General features: G+C 33.2%; 1 protein-coding gene across 1 annotated transcript in view; it reads right to left on the bottom strand.

Annotated features, from left to right (window-relative positions):
• Nucleotides 1-20,226, bottom strand: part of ADAM18 (ADAM metallopeptidase domain 18) — a 142,205-nt gene that overhangs the window by 94,254 nt on the left and 27,725 nt on the right. The window contains exons 4-7 of the mRNA XM_072762689.1: nt 18,913-18,991; nt 18,233-18,309; nt 16,697-16,874; nt 6,362-6,427 (exon numbers count right to left, since the gene is read on the bottom strand). Coding sequence (XP_072618790.1) covers nt 6,362-6,427; nt 16,697-16,874; nt 18,233-18,309; nt 18,913-18,991 — 400 coding nt within the window. The remainder of the gene's footprint in view (nt 1-6,361; nt 6,428-16,696; nt 16,875-18,232; nt 18,310-18,912; nt 18,992-20,226) is intronic.

Raw genomic sequence — 20,226 nt, 5'->3', positions numbered from 1 at the left:
CCTGTCCACAGAGGAAAAGCTCTCACTTTTTCCTTCCTCATTGAGGATAATATTACTGTGAGTCTTTAACATGTGGCTCTAATGATGTCAAAGTATATTCTCTCCACCCCTACTTTGTTGAGGGTATTTACCAGAATGGATACTGTACTGTCATGTGTTTTTTCTTCATCTAGTGAGAGGATCAGATGGTTCTTATCCTTTATTTTATTAATGTAGTGCATTAAAGTGATTGAATACTGAACAGCGGAGGAGTAAATCCCACTCGATAATGGTGAATAATTCTTTTAATGTACTATTGAACTCAACTTGCTGATATCTTGTTGAGAATTTTTGCATCCATGTTCATTACGGATATTGGCCTATAATTCTCCTTTTTAGTGGGATCTTTGGAATCAAGTAATGCAGCTTTGTAGGATGAGTTTGGAAATTTTTACTCCCATTTCTATCTTTTTTTGAACAGTTTGAAAATATTAAATATTAACTCTTCTTTAAATATTTGGTGTAATTTTGGGGGGAAACCATATGGCCCTGGAATTTTGTATTTGGAGATCTTTTTATTACTGATTCATTTCTTTGAGGGTTATAGGTCTGTTTAAATTTTCTCTTTCTTCCTGTTTCAGCTTTGGTATTTTATATATTTATAGGAATATATCTATTTCATCTCAATTTTGCAAATTGTTGGCAAATTTTTTCATAATATTCTCTTAGGATTGTATTTCTGCAGTGTTGGTTATGATCTTTCCTGTTTCATTCATGATTTTATTAATTTGGGTCCTTTATCTTTCCTTTTTGATAAGTCTGGCTAGGGGCTTATGAATTTTATTAATTCTTCCAAAGAATAAGCTCCTAGATTCACTGATCTGTTTTGTTTGTTTTGTATATCATTGATTTCTGCCCTAATCTTTATTATTTCCTTTCTACTGACTTTCTTTTTCATGCTCCTCTAAGCATGAAATTTTATAGCTCCTCTGTAAAATTAATTGTATATTTGAGACTGTTCTTACTTTTTGTAGAAGCTCTGCATTGCTATATACTTTCCTTTTTTTACTGTTTTTTCTGCATACCAAAAGTTTTGGACTGTCATATTTTCGTTTTCATTTGCTTCCATGTATTCCTTTATTTCTTCTTTAATTTCATGGTTAACCCATTCATTCTCTAGGGGGATGTTCTTTAGTCTCTATGTATTTGTGGTCTTTCCCATTTTTTTTCCTTGTGATTGACTTCAAGTTTCATAGCGTTGTGGTCTGAAAATATGCATGGTATGATCTCAGTCTTTTTGTACTGGTTGAAACCTGATTTGTGATCCAGTATGTGAACTATTCTGGAGAATGTTCCACGTGCCCTTGAGAAGAATGTGTACTCTGGTGTTTTAGGATGAAATGTTCTGAATATATCTGTTAAATCCGTCTAGTTCAGTGTGTTATTCAAAGCATTGTTTTCTTGTTGATTTTCTACTTGGATGATTTGTCTGTAAGGTGTTAAAGTTCCCAACTATTATGGTAGTATTATCGATGACTTTCTTTATGTTTGTCACTAATTGATTTATATATTTGGGTACTCCCAAGTTGGCATAAATATTTACAGTTGTTAACTGTTCTTTTTTGGTTAGAGCCCTTTAATATGATATAGTGCCTTTCTTCATCTTCCATCTTTTGCTACTGTATTTGATTTAAATCTATTTTGTGTGATAAAAGAATGGATACGGGGATCCCTGGGTGGCTCAGCAGTTTGGCGCCTGCCTTTGGCCCAGGGCGCGATCCCCGAGTCCCCAGATCGAGTCCCGCGTCAGGCTCCTAGCATGGAGCCTGCTTTTCCTTCTGCCTGTGTCTCTGACTCTCTCTCTCTCTATATATATATATCATGAATAAATAAATAAAACCTTAAAAAAAAAGAATGTATACTCTGGCTTTCTTTTGATGTCTTTTAGCATGATAAATGGTTCTCCATCCCTTAGCAGGTCTCTCAGTCTGTAGATGTCCTTAGATTTAAAATGAGGCTCTTATAGGCAGCAAATAGATTTTTTTAGTCCATTCTGATGCTTTAAGTCCTTTTATTGGACATTTACATCCAGAGTGATTATTGATATGTATGAATTTAGTGACATTTTATTACTTTTAAGTTGTTTCTCAAGATTTTCTCTGTACCTTTCTAGTCTTTATTGCTTTTGGTCTTATTTTCCCACTCAAAAAGTCTCCTTTATTATTTCTTTCAGAGCCTATTTAGTGGTCACAAACTTCTTTAATTTTTTGTTGTCTGGGAAACTTCTTTTTTTCTTGCTCTGGGAAACTCTTGATCTCTTCTTCTGTTCTGAGTGAAAGTTTAACTGGATAGAGTACCCCTGGCTGCATATTTTTCCCATTCATCACATTGAATATATCATGCCACTCTCTTCTGGCTTGCCAAGATTCTGTTGATTAAATCTGCTGCTAACCTGATTTGTCTTTCCTTGTAATTTAAAGATTATTTTCTTTTGCTCCTCTCAGTATGTTTTCTTTAACCCTGTATTTTGTAAATTTTACTACAATTTGTCTTGGTGTTGGCTGGCTTTTGTTGATTTTGATTTTGATGGGAGTTCTCTGTGCATCCTAGATTTGGATTTTTGTTTCCTTCCAAGATGACATAAGTTTTCAGTTAGAATTTGCTCCAAAAACCTTTTGCTCTCTTTCCCTCTCTTCTTCCAGGACACCTATGATATGAATGTTATTATGCTTTACGGATTCATTAAGATTCCTAAATCTACATTTATGATCCAATATTTTTCTTTCTCTCTTCTTTTCAGCTTCATTATTTTCCCAAAATTTTATCTTCTATATCACTTAATTTCTCTGATTTTTCCATTTTTGTGGTCATTACATTCGTTGATTTTTGCATCATGGTTATAGCATTTTTTATTTTTGTCTGACGAGTTTTTAGGTCTTTTATCTCTGCTTTAAGGGACTCTCTGTTGTATTCTATGATTTTCTCAAGCCCAGCTTATATCCTTATAATTGCTGTTTTAAATATCAGTTCAGACATATTACTTATAGCTGTTTCAATTATATCCCTGGTCATAACTTTTTCTTTCGGGATGAATTCATCCATTTTGGCATTTTGCCTTGGTCTCTGTGTTAGGAAAGCCTGCTATGTTTCCTGCTCCTGAGAGTAATGGCTATATTAAGAAAATGTCATATATTGCCCAAGGCCTGGCATTTCAGGAAGTGTTTCTGATGCACTCTGCTGTTGTGTTTTGGCTGGTCTTCCCCTCAAGTCAATCCTCTGTAGAGTTTGACGTTGCCTACAGTGGGAGTGTTTAGACCTTGTCTAGTTTGTGGTAAGTTTTAACTAGGCGTGTTTTGATCTGCTTGTTAAAAGAGGCTAGATTGAATTTCCACTAGAATTAAAGTTTTGCAGCAATCTATGGTCAGTAGACTAGGTACATGAGAGGAGGTTATGTTGGTTTTCTGGGGGAGGGGCCTGCTTCTGTTCCAGCTCTTAGGTACACATCCCCTATAAAAAGCATTGCAGAGATCAGAGGGGCAGGGTTTACTGTACGCAGCTCCAGCCTGTAGTGTGGGCAGTATGCTGGTCACTCATGTCCATCCGTGCTGATGGGCTGGAAGTAAAAATGGCATCAGCCTGCTCTCTTACCCCAGAGAGGGGAGTTTACACTTGTCATTATTCTGGAAACCTTCCCAGAAGAGTAAACAATCTCCCCCCATGAGTCCCAGGGATCCCTCAGATCCCTCCCTTCATCCTTTGTCCAAGCCATCTACCCACCTAGTTGCACAGCACTCCTGTCTTTTATCTCAGGCATGTCGGCTGGGTTTCAAAACTTCAAATTTTAGGGAAATAATGCAGTGCAGACCCACATCAATCCTCTATGGGAGAGGGTCTTCTCATACTGTGGCTGGCTTGTCCCAGATGGGCAGTTAAACGAATGTGTAGGGGCTTGAGGTTTATGGTAAAGTGCAGCAAAAAGCCAGTGTACAGGTTAGCTGCCCTCAACAGGTGTCTCTGTGCCTATGTTAATGAACAGAGCAGTCAATGGTGCCCAGTTTCTTTTGTCCTGTGGGAAGAAGTGTCACCTCTCCCAAAGGCACTTCAAGAAGAGGAACTGTCTCTCCTAGCACAACTCAGAGGATCCTCAGACCACATTGTCAGCTCCTGGGCTTCTGCCCTCCTATTACACAGGAGCACTGTTACGCCTGCCAATCTCCATCCCAGCAATGGCATGAACAAAACTTCAGACTTTGAGAAATACTGCTTATAAATACTTGCAACAATCAGCCCCTCTAATTTTCTCAGTCAATGGTTTTAGGGAAATGTTTTTCTTTGCAATCCCCTGCACACTGATTTCTCCCCCTAACTCTTCTTTCTGTGATTAGTGCTCCCTCCCCTCTGTAGCATTCAAGATTCTTTTCTCCTTCAAATCATGTCTTCACATTTCCTACCTTCCATAATGTGACCTCTTTTATCCCTCTAGTTGGGCAGTTTGTTCTTAACTCTGCAGTAATTTTTTTTAATGTTGATAGATTTAAAAATACTGTTTACCAAAAATAACATAAATTTGAAAATATATAATCATATCACCATCAAAATGGAATATGTAATAAAACTTTCCAAAAAATGAATCACCAGGCTGAGACGACTAGAAGAGTGAATTCTTACAGATATTTAGAGAAGAAATTAAAACATTCATACACAATATCTTCCAGGATATTGAAAAAAAATCTTCCAGGATATAAAAAAAGGGTAAAAACATGCTAATTCATCTTATGAAACCAGCATTATCTTAACAACAGCTTAACAAGAAAACATCAAATTTTTGGCATTTTTAATGCCAAAAATATAGTCTCAATGTAATATTGAGAAAGTATGGGGTAAAATCAGATTGAGGTACATTCAGCAAGGTAACTGGAAAGTATTCTCTAATACAAGAAAGGTATCAGGAAAGACAGGAAAGGTTCCAAGGTACAGGAAACACAAAGAAAAATCATAATACTATTAGATACTAGGGGAGAATAGAGACCCACCCAATGGAGGGTAGTATCCTGGATTGAAGGTTAGACAAGAAAAACAACATTTGTGGAGAAACTGTCAAAATTCAAACAAAATCTATAGAATAGTAAAGAGTTTTATAAGAATGTTACTTTGCATCTTTGATGATTTCATTATAAAACTAAAGAGCAAAAAAAGACCACTGATAATGGTGAACAATAGAAATGGTGATATCACAACTTTACCAATTTTTTAAAGATAAAAAGAAGGTATTTTGAATTATTGTATTTCAATAATTTGAAAACTTAAATTATATGAAAACATTCTTTGAAAACCTAACTTACAAAAAGTGAGACAAAAATAAAGCAATCTGAACTGCTTTACATATGTCAAAGCAATTTAAATCAGTACTTACAAATATCCTTTAAGAAAACTTAATATCTATATGGCTTCAGATGTGAATTCTTCCAAATTTGCATGGAAGAGATAAAACTCATAATGTATAAACTCTTGAACAAAACATAACAATTCATTTTATGAGGACTGCATAAGCTTAATACAATGAAACAAAACACTATAAGGAAAGAATTTTGCATATTTATTTCCTAAACTCCAAATTCCTAAATAGAATATTAAATTTTAAAATTCATGATTTGTAAAATATGATGATTAAGTAGGATACAAAATAGCTCCTACTCTCTAAGGTAGGGAGGAAGTTAGGAATATAAACAATACATTCATATGTATTAGAGAGCCAACATAAGACAATAAAGCAAGAAAAGGAAATACAAGTAAAGAAGTAATAAAAAAATAAAAAAGTTAGAAGAGAAAATAAAAAAATTATAAAAGAGAAATTAAAGTATCATTATTCACAGGGAAAATTGTGTACATAGAATATACAAAGTAATCTAAAAAAGATTCATAAGAGTTAGCAATTAAATTAGGCATGATCACAGAATACAAGATGAATTCATACATATCAATGGCATTTTTCATAAACTATCAAGAAAAACTGAAATGTTAAAGTAAAAACAAAAACAAAAACACACAATGTATTAACTATAGACCAAGAGTATATAACAATAAAACTAGTGAAGATGTTCCAGACAACAGAATACTGGTGAAAGAAATTAACAAAAAACGTAAAGGTGTATGTGTATTGGATTGGAAAACTCAAAACTGTTAAGATGACAATTCTCCCAAAGGTGATATAAGTTTGAGCTTTTAGTCATAACTAAGTAACAACTAAAATATCTTTACTTCAAAATAATTTAAAAATTACATTATATTTTTGAAATTAAGAAAAAATATTTCTTATTTAGAAAGAGAAAAAGAGAGAAAGAGGAAATGAGAGTGGGAAAAAGGAAGGACAAATTTGACTTACCAAACCTTTTTCCACTGTAATATGAATTTCTAGGTATTGAGGTAATAGTTCTGAAAGAGTTGGTTCCTGAGTGGGGGGAAAGGGAAGGATTTATCAAATGTTAACATGTATTGAATCTGTTAAAACTTCATGAGGACTTAAATATAAAAATTAATTATAAATCAATATTTCATTTGAAAACATAGTCTAAGCTTAAAAGAGTACCAGTGAACTTGCTGGAGTAATGTAAGAGCTTAGGGACTCTCTATTAATTCTAGATGAAAAATAAAGTGAATATAACAATACACATTCTGTTGTCTTCATCTCATGACAAACCTACATCACCAGTTCACATTTCAAAATTCTTCACATGTCCTCCTAAAGATTATGGCAACATCAATCATAGTGCATTGGAAATCTTTAATTTTATTCAGCAGAAAAATATAAGAAATATTTGAGAATTCATAGTCTACACAGAAACTTGGATAAATAGTGAACCTTGTACTATTAGCCATGTGAGTACATAGGAAAGAACAAAGTGTACAATATCAAAAATAATTCTTTAGTCTTACAGTATGGTCTATATGTCCTATTTGGTATGATGTAATAATTCTTGATTGTGCCCAGTCAGCTATATATCTCAATTTATTATATCATCACTTAGCACTTTAATGGTAATTTTTAAATTAGTTGTATTTCTAATACATTGAAATTCCATTTTACATAAAGAAATTTCAAAAAAGGGCAGTCCCGGTGGTGCAGCGGTTTAGCGCCACCTGCAGCCCGGGGTGTGATCCTGGAGACCCGGGATCGAGTCCCACATCGGGCTCCCTGCATGGAGCCTGCTTCTCCGTCTGCCTGTGTCTCTGCCTCTCTCTTCGCTCTCTCTGAATGAATAAATAAAACTTAAAAAAAAAAAAAGAAATTTCAAAAAATTTCTATATTTCTTCCTTGATCGAAGTATATACTGGTTTTTAAATACAAGAGTTGGAAGGTAAAACAATTATCATAAAATAGCTTATGTTAAATGAACAAGCAAACTAACTGGACTTAATGGATACAGCCTACATTTAAATAATTTTTTTATATTCCCATAGGGAAGTAAAGTATTCCGTACCCTATTACTTATTTTTATTATTATCTATCTGTCTGATTACATGCATTATGCAATTTTGTAGGAATGGAAGTGCTCTTAACTTTTATTTTCCTTTATAAAATGCTGAAATATGTAGGCTTGGTCTCCCTAAGACCTCTTTTATTATTTATTTGCAATTTTTCAACACTTTCTAGTCTTATAACAATGGTGATCATATAATTTATTCCTCTAACTAGAATAACATGGAGTGGTAAAAGAGTTCACTGAAAAAACAAACAAACAAATCCTTAAATTATATAATTGCTGAAATTGACATATAATTATTTTGTTAGACCTAAAAATATTTCTACTCAAAAGTGAACTACCAAAACAAGATTTTTTATCTTATATACATCTGAGTACATGAAACCAAAACATTTTCAGCTTTTCATTGATTAAAAATAGCATAAACAAATTTTTTTTTTGAAAAATATTCATTTACTTTATTTTCTTAGCTATATTTCCCTATGTCTGATATTTTTAGGAAATAATATTTTTCAATATAATCTTAATATTTTCATTACATTGCTTATGATTTTGTGCAAAGTTATATTTTATGTTTTATATACTTGAAATTGTTGGCACTTTCAATTGACTCTTCCCTGAACACCACAATATTTTTTAATTGGAAAAAATATCATCTCTGCCCATGATGAATTCTAAAGAGCAAATTCTAGATGGACTATATCTCTAATTTGAGCTATGTTTAGGTTAAAAATTAAAATTATATTTCAGGTAAAATATAATTTAATTGTAATTATATTTTACCTGAAATATTATTTAAAGTTATTATTTCTTAGCTTATCCATAATATTCTCATTTGATCATTTTTATGAGATCTAATTTGTCAAATATTTTTATTCTATGTGTATGTGTTTCTTCTTCCAATTGTTTAGAACCTAATAGAAAATTCGCATGCTAAGCTGCTCATTTTTTTTCGTTTTGTGTTCAACATTAATTCCAAAGATATTTTGTATTTTTATTACCCTTACTATGCCTTTATAAAAATATAAGTTGGAATGCCTGGTTGGCTCAGTGGTTGAGCATCTGCCTTTGGCTCAAGACATGATCCCCATCTCCTGGAATGCAGTTTCAGTTTCCCAAGCGGCTCACTGCAGGGAGCCTGCTTATCCTTTTGTCTTTGTCTCTGCCTCTCTCTGTGTGTCTCTCATGAATAAATAAATAAATAAGTTAATGTTAACAACCATGACTTCTACACTGCCTCTTGATTGAATATAAATTATGTTTGCACCCACAATCAATTTCAAGTATGTTTCTGCACAGGTTTTATATTATAATAATGGCATTGTTTTTACCTTTTTTCTTCCTTTCAAAGTTAAATTCTTATTATTAATAAATAAATGTATCTTTAATACTTAAATTTTAAAATGAATTTAAATAGTATTCACCATAATGTCAGATAAATTATCTTCAATAAGATAAACTTCAAAACTCATTAACTCACTAGATTTTTTCTTTATTTTTAATTTTTATTTATATTTTAAAAGTAATTTTTGAATCACAGAAAATTGCAAAAACACATCAGGAATCTCGTGTATAATTAATCTGATTTCCCCCATTGATTGCATCTTACAAAACTGTAGTATATTATCAAAGCCAGGAAAATGGACTTTGTACAATGTATGTGTGTATATTTCTATGTTATTCTGTAGTGAATACATTTATGTAAACGTCATTGCAATCAAGACACAGATACATTCTATCACTGCAAAAAATTCTTTTCATATCTCTTTAAAATTGCACGTACTTCCAACCTCCCCATTATTCCTGTGGCAACCACTTATCTTTTCTCCATTTCTATATATTGTCATTTTTTAAATGTTATATAAATGGAATTATAATTTACATGACCTTCTGACATTTGCTTTTTTTTTTTTTCTTATTGCCCTTGAAGTCCATTCAAGTAGTGTGTGTGGTAATTTCTTCCTTGTTGTTGATGTGTGGTACTCTATGGTATAAATATATGTTTCCTTAACTATTCACCTATTGAAAGCTATTTTAGTTGTTTTCAATTTTTAGTTACTACTGATGAAGTTTGAGACATTCATCTATAAGGTTTGTATGTACTTAACCTGCCTGGCTACCTGCCCAGCTGCTTGATTGGTGGGTTCTACGATAAGGGTAGATTTAGTATTTTTAAAAATATTTTTTCAGTGGCAGGGCCATTTTCATTCCACCAATAATGCATGAGAGATCTAATTTTTCGGCATCTTTGTCAGCATTTGATATTGTCACTATATTTTTATTTTAGCTTCTCTGATACATGCATAATAATATTTCTAGATGGTATTAATTTGTATTTTCCTAAAGGTCATGATTGTGTACATCTTTTTATGTATTTTGTTTTGTTGCCATCTCCATATTCTTTTCAGTGAAATGCTTCTTTGGGTTTTGATTTTTTTATTTTGTTTGCTTTGTCAGTTGTCATTAACAATCTGTTTCATAGCACAGTCTTGATTATTAGAGCTATATACTACATCTTAAAATCAAGTACAGTGGTTCTTCTTTATTATTCTTTTCAAAGTTACTTTAACTTTTTTAGTTTCTTGGACTTTCCATATACTTTTGAGACCAAGTTTATATTTAGCTCTAAAAATTCTTGCTAGGATTTTGGAGGAATTGTTAAACCTATGCGTTGATTTAGAGGCAAATTGAATATTTATTATGTTGAGTCTTCCAGTCTGTGAACATGGTATGTCTCTTCATTTATTGATGTCTTCTTTGATTTATTACATTAGTATTTTGTGTTTTTCAATATTTAAAACTTGTATTTGTTTTGGTATATACCTACTTGCAAAGTCTGTGCCCCTTAAATTCATATGTTGAAACACTCTTTTTTTTGTTTTTTTTACATTTTTATTTATTTATGATAGTCACACAGAGAGAGAGAGAGAGGCAGAGACACAGGCAGAGGGAGAAACAGGCTCCATGCACCAGGAGCCCGACGTGGGACTCGATCCCGGGTCTCCAGGATCGCGCGCCGGGCCAAAGGCAGGCGCTAAACCGCTGTGCCACCCAGGGATCCCCTGTTGAAACACTCTTAATGTAATTACATTTGGAGGTGGGGCCTTTGGAACATAATTAGGTCATGAGGTTAGAGCCCTGATGAGTGGAATTAGTGTCCTTATAAGAAGGGATCAGAAAGCCAGCTAGATGTCTTTCCACCATATGAGGACACAGCAAGAAGATAGGCCTCTATATAACAGGAAGAGGACGCTCACCAAAAAATCTGAACATGCTCACATTTTGATCTTAGACTTCCAGCCTCCAGAACAGTGAGAAATAAATGTTTAAGCCACCAATCTACAGTAATTTGTTATAGCAGCCTAAACTAAGATACCATTTTATCCTTTTAGTGACTGAAAAAGTTACGTAGTTTGCCTATAGTTTCCACATATTCATTGCTAATATGTTGAAATGGTTGACTTTTATATCTTGATAAGTATTCTGTGACTTTGTTGATTTCATTTAGTTCCATCAGTTATTTTGTATAATTCTCGATGTTTCTAAACAGATAATCATGTCATGGGCACATAAAGGCAGTCTTATGTTTCCTCTTCTGATCTGTATCCTTTAATTACCTTTTCTTGCTTTATTATTCTGCCTAGAAATTCAATGGAGAGAGTATACATCCTTGCCTTATACCAAATCTTAACAGGAATGTATTATTTCTTCATTAAGTATTATATTTGCTATCTACTTTTATAAGATTTATTTTTTATCAGTAGAACAAGTTACAAGTTTTCAACATCACTGAGAATTTACATAGTAAGTGAATTTTGAATTTAATTTTGTCCTATTTTTCTGTATTGAGAAGATTGTGCACCTTCCCCTCCCCCCTTAACCTAGTAATAAGGGAAATTATTTTGGTATATTTTCAAATATTGAACCAGATTTCCATTGCTGGATAAACACTTCCTGATCATGGTGTATAATACTTTTAATAAATTACTCAATTACTTTTGACAGGATTTTATTCAGAATTTTTAAAGATTTTAATTATTCATGAGAGACGCAGAGAGAGGCAGAGACATAGGCAGAGAGAGAAGCAGGCTCCATGCAGGAAGCCTGATGTGGGACTCTATCCCAGGACTCCCAGATCTCGCCCTGAGCCAAAGGCAGATGCCCAACTGCTAAGCTACCCAGGCATCCTTTTATTCAGAATTTTTACATCTATATTCCTATGGTCTATGGGTTTGTTTGTTTTGTACTATCTGTATATAGTTCTAGTATCAAAACAATATTGTCCTCACAAAGTTAGTTGTTAAGTGTTCACTCCTCATCATTTTTGCTGGAGAAATTATATAGAATTGGCATTGTATCTTCTTTTTAAAAATGTATTATAAATTTTACATAAAATCATCTATATCAGAGAGATTTTGTGTTTGAGAAAACTTTCACTTAAATTTCAATAGTTTTTAATAGTTACAGGACTGTTTAGGTTTTCTATTCCATCTTGGTTGAGTTTTGATAGTGCATTGTTTTCAGGATATTGACCCATTTTATTTACATTGCCAAATGTATGTAGTTAGAGTTGTTTGCAGTATTGGTGATCTGGTTATAGATCAGAGATCAGAAAACTGGAGTGTTGCTTCCATATGCACAATGAAGTGAAACCTGGACAAACTACATATTAATGATTTTTACTTAACTCATCAAAAAAACTGATGCTACAGATTAAACCACTAACCAAAATCTGAAGAGAGAAATACTTGCAGAAACCAAGTATTTGCTTAGCTGGTAAGGATGACACCAAAAACCATATAAACTCATAAGAATATCCAGCTAGGAATTTTGGCTAAATTTCTAAAGGCCAAGCTTGGTGAGTAGAAAGTGTGAGGTCCCTGGCAGTCATTAAGATGGTTGATTTCACAGATTCTTATAGGCTTTTTCTTCAGGAATTCCATAAATTTATATATAGTGCTGGCTGGTGCACAGGAACATCAGCCACAGCAGAAATTACCCAAACTGATCTCCTCTATCTCCTTTATGATACAAAAGACTTAATCTATCAGAGAAAGTGGAAAAGTGGTTTGTATCCTGAGGACACCGGTAAAAACTACAGCTGGGAGAGGAAAATGAATAAAAAGATCTAATTCTGGAAGGAAAGTAAAGAATACTTGTTAGGCCCAGTATTACATCTGGAGGAGAGAGTTGGTGACATTGTGAAGACTACATTCCCAAATCCAGGTTCATAGTGCCTTCCTAACATTGAGTTTTAATCCAAACATCAGAATTCCTCTGTTCTCTGCTCCATGTCCAATTCATGACCTGTGCTAAAATGTCTCAAAAAAAATATAGGAAAGACAGTAGGAAGATCTGAAAGAGATGGATTTTATCTAAAAATACAAAACAGGTGGAAAAATACCAAGCTAAACAGAACAGATATTCCTCTAGCAAATTTTCATTCACCTTAAGCAAAAGATATTACTAAATGGAATGTGAAACATGTGGTAAATACACTGAGGGTAGCAATAGTGAAAACATACACAAACAGATCTATATTCTGAGTATATTAACAGAAAATTTCAAGTTAAATACTCAGAAGAAAGGTATTCTCATCTCCAAACCTAAAATTAATATTTAATTCAATATCTACTGCCTTATGTAACACATTTAGGTTTCACAAAAGAGAAAGAGGGGAGGTATAAAGACAAGAAAGAAGAAAACGCAAAATAAAAGCTAACAATCATGAGAGATCAGTCTTATGAATGAAACAGATGTTGGAACTATTGGAAGATTTAAAGCAATTCCAGTTAATATGTTAAAGGCACTGGTGGAAAATATTAAACAACATGCAATATGAGATATGTAATTTCAACACCAAATACTTCTACAACAACTGCCCAATATGGAACGTAGTTGGTATCCTTATCCATATGTCTATGCGCACTTTATTTTAACATTGAGTGTCTTTGCATTGTGTTCTTGATAAACCAATGCTTATAACTTGGCAATTAGAAATGATCTGGAAAAAAGAGAGAGGTTGCCTGCTTGCCTCTCAGAGAAAACAAAAACAGTATTATAATTTTCTCACTAACTTCTGGACAAAACCAATGAATGTGTAGTCAGAGTTTGGCAAACGTATTTTCTATTACTTTAAATAAGAATTAATAATGACATATCATATAAAAATGAAAAAAATACAGAACAACACTAAAAAGTTCCCCACAGGAGGATGCTGTGACAGCAGATATAAATTACAAAATTTTTACAGGAAAAAAATGTGGAAAACAAGTTTGAAGAATACAAACAAATGGACCTAATGAACATCTGTAAAACACTACACAAAATAACTCCAGGATATATAGAGAAACGTATATACTAAGGTCATATGCACTATCTGAATATGATAAAAGTCAATTCAAAATAAATACCAAGAGGGGCACTTGAGTGGTTGAGTGTCTGCCTTTGGCTCAGGTTGTGATCCCAAGGTCCTGGGACTGAGTCCCACATCAGGCTCCCCACAGGGGCCTGCTTCTCCCTCTGCCTATGTCTCTGCCTCTCTCTGTGTGTCTCTCAAAAATAAAATCTTTAAAAATACCAAGAAAAATATCTAGAAAATGTCTAATTATGCACACTTCTAAATTTCCCATAGGTCAAAGGAAGGATAACAAGGCAAATTTTAAAATGTCACATTAGGGCAGCCTGGGTGGCTCAGCAGTTTAGTGCTGCCTTCAGCCCAGGGCCTGATCCCAAAGACCTGGGAACAATTCCCACATCGGGCTCACTGCATGGAGCCTGCTTCTCCCTCTGCCAGTGTCTCTCCCTCTTTATCTCTCCCTCTCTCTGTGTGTCTCTCATAATAATAAAATATTTAATAAAAAATAAAATGTCACACTAAGAGATTATAAATACATGGTATGTGAAACTCAAGAAATGAGAATATATCAATTAAAATCAGGTTGAGAAGCTCCAAAAATTCTCCCTTACATAAAATCAAGAGAACTGGCAAAAGTTGTTAGAATCAACTTTTTTTCAGATCTCTAGAAATTAACAAATGGTTTGTAGCCATCAAGGGAATGCTTATTCAAGAAAAATAACTAACCTGGGTAAAAATAGTGGAATTTGAATTTGCTCTGGTATTTTCCCCCATTAGATGAGAACTAGTAGCCCAAATTTAAAGTTAACACTAGCAGACTGGCAATCTCCAGAAAAAAAACAGAATGTGGCTGGAACAACTTCAAAATCTTAGTTCCAAAGAAATGTCATGACTTGATCTATTTATTTTTTTCCTAGAAGATCTATTTCAGGTTGTCCATATTGACCTAAATCACATTTTACACATTGCGAAAAGCCCTTTTTCCAAAGGCATTTGTTTAAAAAATTAAAGGCATTTTTTTTTAAGTTTACAGTTGTCTGGGGCAGTGAATGACCATGGGGCAAACAGTAGACCAATAAAAAGACTTAGAGGAAAAAGCTGGAGAATAAGATATTCACACAGAGCTTTGAAAAACTGTGACAAATTTCTGGGAATCTGGCAGTCATACACATGTATCAGGCTAAGTGTATCTCCAAGTCTGTATGCATACATAGGAAAGACCTGAGAAGACCCTAAACTCTCACTTCTGACTGATCTGGAGGCTCTTTGCAAGCAGAGAAAAAAGCGGAAAGGCACTGTTGTTAACTGCCTGGCTGAGGGACAAAGGCACGCTCCAACAGGCACAGAGAGACTCTCAATAAGAAATGGGAGACTTATTGGTTCCAAGCATTTAAAGAGCTGTGTCTGATCACTTACCCATCAAAAAGATAACAGAATAGAGACTTCCATGGCTACATACAACTCTGAATACAGACTTAGAAAACCAGTTAAAAATTCACTAAATGAACAACAACTGCAATGAGTAGCAATAGTATTTGATGGATGGAGATCTGATTTCCAGTTGTCACACTGTATTATATGGACTGACTAGTTTCAGTTTTCAAAACATTATGGGACCTGAAAAAAGACCTAAAGTATAAGGCATATACAGGAAAAAAGTCATCAACAGAAATTGTCCTTGAGGAAGATTAGACATTGGATTTACTAGAAAAACACCTTAAATTAGGTATTTTGAATAATTTCAAAGAATTAAAAGAAGTTATGTAGACATAAGTGAAAGAGACAATTATAAAAAGTCTCACTAAATATGAAATATAAATAAGGGCATAAAAATATTAAAAAAAATCAATATCAATAGAAATTCCCATATTGAAAAATATAATAATTGAAATAAAATATTCATTAGAGAGGCTCCACATAGATATAAGCAGAAAGAAGAAAGAAATAGGGAACTTGAAGACAGATCTATTGAGATTATAGAATCTGAGGAAGAGAAAGAAACAAGAATGGAGCAAAATAAAATCTAATAGACCTATGGGGCACTATCAAGCATACCAACATATACATAATGGAAATATCAGAAAGTGAGGGGGCAGGTAAAAGAGCCAAAGACTTTCAAAGAACTAATGGCCCATAATTTCCCAAATTAAGTGAATAACATTAATGTACACAAAAAAGAAGCTCAGTGAATTCCAATTTAGATAAGCCAAAACAAACAAACAAAAACCTAATCAGAGACACAGTATAAGAAAAGTGTCATTAACTAAAGATAAAGAGAGAAACTTGAAAGAAGCAACAGAAGAAAGTACTCATTAGATACAAGGAACACTCAATAAGGTTAATGACAGTTCATCAGCGATCATGAAGGGCCTAAGACCTGATTTAAAATGTTCAAAATGATGAAAGAAAAACATTTGTGAAACAAGAACTCTATATGTTGCTAACTGGTAAATTAAGAGTTTAACAATATACAAATGATTATCTATGTTAGAAAGGTATGTTCTCGTAGTACATAAAGCCATACATAAAAATATGAAAAGTAATTTTACCAAGGCAGTGATAACTTGTCTTCCTTAAGTGTTTTTATTTATATAGGGACTTCATTCTTCCTGTGTTTCTAAATTTTACTCAATAACATGCATTCTTGCTTGAATAAAATAAAAAATAAGGTATGTAACAGAATTCATTCTAATAAGCTTGAAATGCCTTATTATATAACTTTTCATATATTTTAGGCAGAATATGGATGTTTTATTTTAAAATGTAGAAGGAAGATATTAAATTTGATATTTCTACTCCACAGCTACATAGTTTCTTTCCACAACACAATTCTACATAATTAATTTCACAGTATGTCACAATATCAAAATCATGTTACCTGTGAGCTTAAATTATCTTTATAAGGTTGGTTTTTCTGCCAACTATTGCTGTAATTTTCTGCTAACAGTGGTATATCTGGATCATCATTTTTCACTTGATAAATTATGTGCTCAAAGCTTGCTGAAGATTCCAATGGCTCAATTCCAAAGGTGATGTTTCCAAACTGAAGGAATCCCCTGAATATTTAAAAAGCAATGATATAAAACCATACAAGTGATTCCATCAAATCTAGAATCTATGTGAAAAAGGTTAAAATTTTTAAACAATTAAATTTATGAAATACTTTAGGTGTTTCAAAAATTTAAAAGAGCTAAAAAGAAACTATATATAAAAAACAAAGGAAAATATTCTAATGATGTCTCACTAAATAAGGAATGTCAACAAAGGCATGGAAATTATAAAGAAGAAATCAATAAAATTTCAGTTTGAAAAAAAAAGAAACATTTTATTTTCCTATTTTTCCCAGTTTACCATTAGTAACTGAGATACCCATCTGCCTTAGTTTTGCTCAAATATTAAAGGACAAAATATATTGTGAAGTATTTTATATTACCTGTATAGTAGTCATATCTATTCAAGAATATTAATTAAGGCCAAGTGCTTGTTGAAAATCAAGCACTAGTTGAGAATTCTAAGAATAAAGTTCATGTTCTTATAGAGATTAGAATAAGGGATAGCAGGTATATAAAGTGTATATCTAAAGAGGTGGTTAGCTATGAAAACCACATTAAATGAATGCCAATTTTTCTGAGTTGACATGAGTAAATTCTAGAAATTAGGCAACCAAAACCAAAAGAAAGTTAGAATCCTTTTTTTCTTTGCTCTGGACCAGTGTTCCTCTAATAATACCTTTCTCTTGCCACCATCATGGGTGAAAATCACTTATCCCTGCCCTTTACTTCTGAGGGACCTTCTTAATTAGTTGTTTTATGTCTGATACTGACTGCATCTAAACAGAAAGCATACAATATGTGCATATTGAAATAACTCATTCACATCATTTTCCATAACTATTTGAGATAATTGAAATATAATGCAACAATATAATTTAGTTCTAACGTTTCCTTTACTGAAACCATCCCCTTCTGCACAGTATTTTGAACAAAAAACAAACAAAACAACAACAACAACAACAAAAACCTTCAGTCAGGATGCCCTGGAGTGATTTCATTTGAATGGGCACTAAAGCTCTGCTGTTAATATTGATATTAAAAAGTAGGGATCCCTGGGTGGCGTAGCGGTTTGGCACCTGCCTTTGGCCTGGGGCACGATCCTGGAGACCCGGGATCGAATCCCACGTCGGGCTCCCGGTGCATGGAGCCTGCTTCTCCATCTGCCTGTGTCTCTGCCTCTCTCTATCTCTCTCTGACTATCATAAATAAATAGAAAAAAAATTTTAAAAAATTTTAAAAAGTAAGGCCATCATAAAGGAAACTCAGATTTGGATTCTCCTTAAGCCTTCTCAGATTTATGTCTGCTAGCCACTGTTTCATTTTAGTTTTTCATGTATAAATATCATGTAAGATGCTATTACCTGAGTCCAGAACAGATGCTGAGTGTTGCAAGTGAATTTGGAATATCTGCAACATATCCTTGGTAATGGCAATGCATCTGAAAAACAATATAGAAACATAAATAGGGCAGACCGGTGGCTCAACGATTTAGTGCCACCTTCGGCCCAGAGCCTGATCCTGGAGACCCGGGATCGAGTCCCATGTCAGGCTCCCTCCAAGAAGCCTTCTTCTCCTTCTGCCTGTGTCTTGGTCTCTCTCTCTCTCTCTCTCTCTCTCTCTCTCTCTCTGTGTCTCTCATGAATAAATAAAATCTTTTTTAAAAAAAGAAACAAACATAAATAAATTCTTTATGAATAAAAATGTATTTGCAAACTTTATAAGGATTAAATATGTTAAAATAATTGAAAATAATAAGATTGTGTATCATATAGATTTTCAAAGAAAAAGGGGTTTTGACGACTCTTTTTTATTTTGTGCCGCCAAGGTGTCAATGAATATTCTTTCAGTCTCAGTCTGGGTTTAATCTCTATCATATATCATTTTTATGTACAACAATCAACCACATAATAGGTCATAATTATACAGAATAAAATATTTATATTAAATTGTCATCCTGGAATAAATATATTCCAAAGAATGATATGGCCACTTCAATTAAAAAAACATCTTATAATAAATATCTAAGACATCTAGAGCTTACCTTAAAATATGAAGATTCTGAATGCAAAAATCCAGTTTCATTATATGTATAAACCAAAAAGTTATGGGATAAGAATGAGCTAAGAAAAACAAAAATAAAAAAATATGGTTGAGTCATGAGTTTAACATGAATATAAACATTAAAAATACATGTGAAATATATAGAATTTATATAGCAATATGCTTTAATTAGAACAGACTGAATTCTCCATATCAGATAATAGTGTGTGGGCCTGTGTATGTATTTATCTAACAAATATTTACTGAGTGCCTATTAATTGATCTTTTCTAGGCATTAGGATACAGCAACAAACAAAAGACAAAATCACTGATCCTCATGACAGTGAGAAACATATGTCTTAGATGTTAAGCCATGTTATAAATAAGGCTTGGATGAGGAAGTTGGTTGTAAAGTGTAGATAGGATAGGATGAATAGATTGTGTAGAGACCTGAAAACAAGCTATATGAACTTGCATAGAAATATTATTCAAGACAGAGTTAGGAAAAAATGCAAAGACCTTGAGGCCAAAGTATGCATTCTGTATATAAAGAACAGCTGGGAGTGATGCGACTGGAATGAGAAAGTTTGATTGAAGATGAGAGACAGTAGTAAGAGATGATGTCACAGAGATAAGAAGCCATTAAAAGATTATGAACAGATAACCGATAAGATTGGAACAATATTTTATTTTATTTATTTTATTTTATTTTATTATTTTATTATTTTATTTTTTATTTTATTTATTTTATTTTATTTTTTTTATTTTATTTTATTTAAGTTTTATTTATTTAAGTAATCTTTACACCCCATGTGAGGCTCAAACTCACAACCCTGAGATTAAGAGTCCTATGCTCTTCTGACTGAGCCAGTCAGGTGTCCCTCAGACCAACATTTTATTTTATTTTATTTTATTTTATTTTATTTTATTTTATTTTATTTTTTTTTTTTTTTATGATAGTCACAGAGAGAGAGAGAGAGAGAGAGGCAGAGACACAGGCAGAGGGAGAAGCAGGCTCCATGCACCGGGAGCCTGATGTGGGATTCGATCCCGGGTCTCCAGGATCGCGCCCTGGGCCAAAGGCAAGCGCCAAACCACTGCGCCACCCAGGGATCCCAGACCAACATTTTAATAGAATCAGACTGAATGCTGTGTTGAAAATTATCTGTAGGGCAAATAAATAGAAGTAGAGAGAGCAGTTAGGCTGTTACAATCATCCAGGCAAGATATGATAATGACTTGAACCAAGACAGTAGTAGTAGTAGAGGTCCAATTGTGGATATATTTTGAAGGTTGACAAGGAATTTAATAATCC

This window comes from Vulpes vulpes, chromosome 7, assembly GCF_048418805.1.
Source record: "Vulpes vulpes isolate BD-2025 chromosome 7, VulVul3, whole genome shotgun sequence".
In the NCBI taxonomy this organism is placed as follows: domain Eukaryota; kingdom Metazoa; phylum Chordata; class Mammalia; order Carnivora; family Canidae; genus Vulpes; species Vulpes vulpes.
Note: the sequence above shows the minus strand (reverse complement) of the source record. Positions and strands in the feature narration are given on the sequence as shown.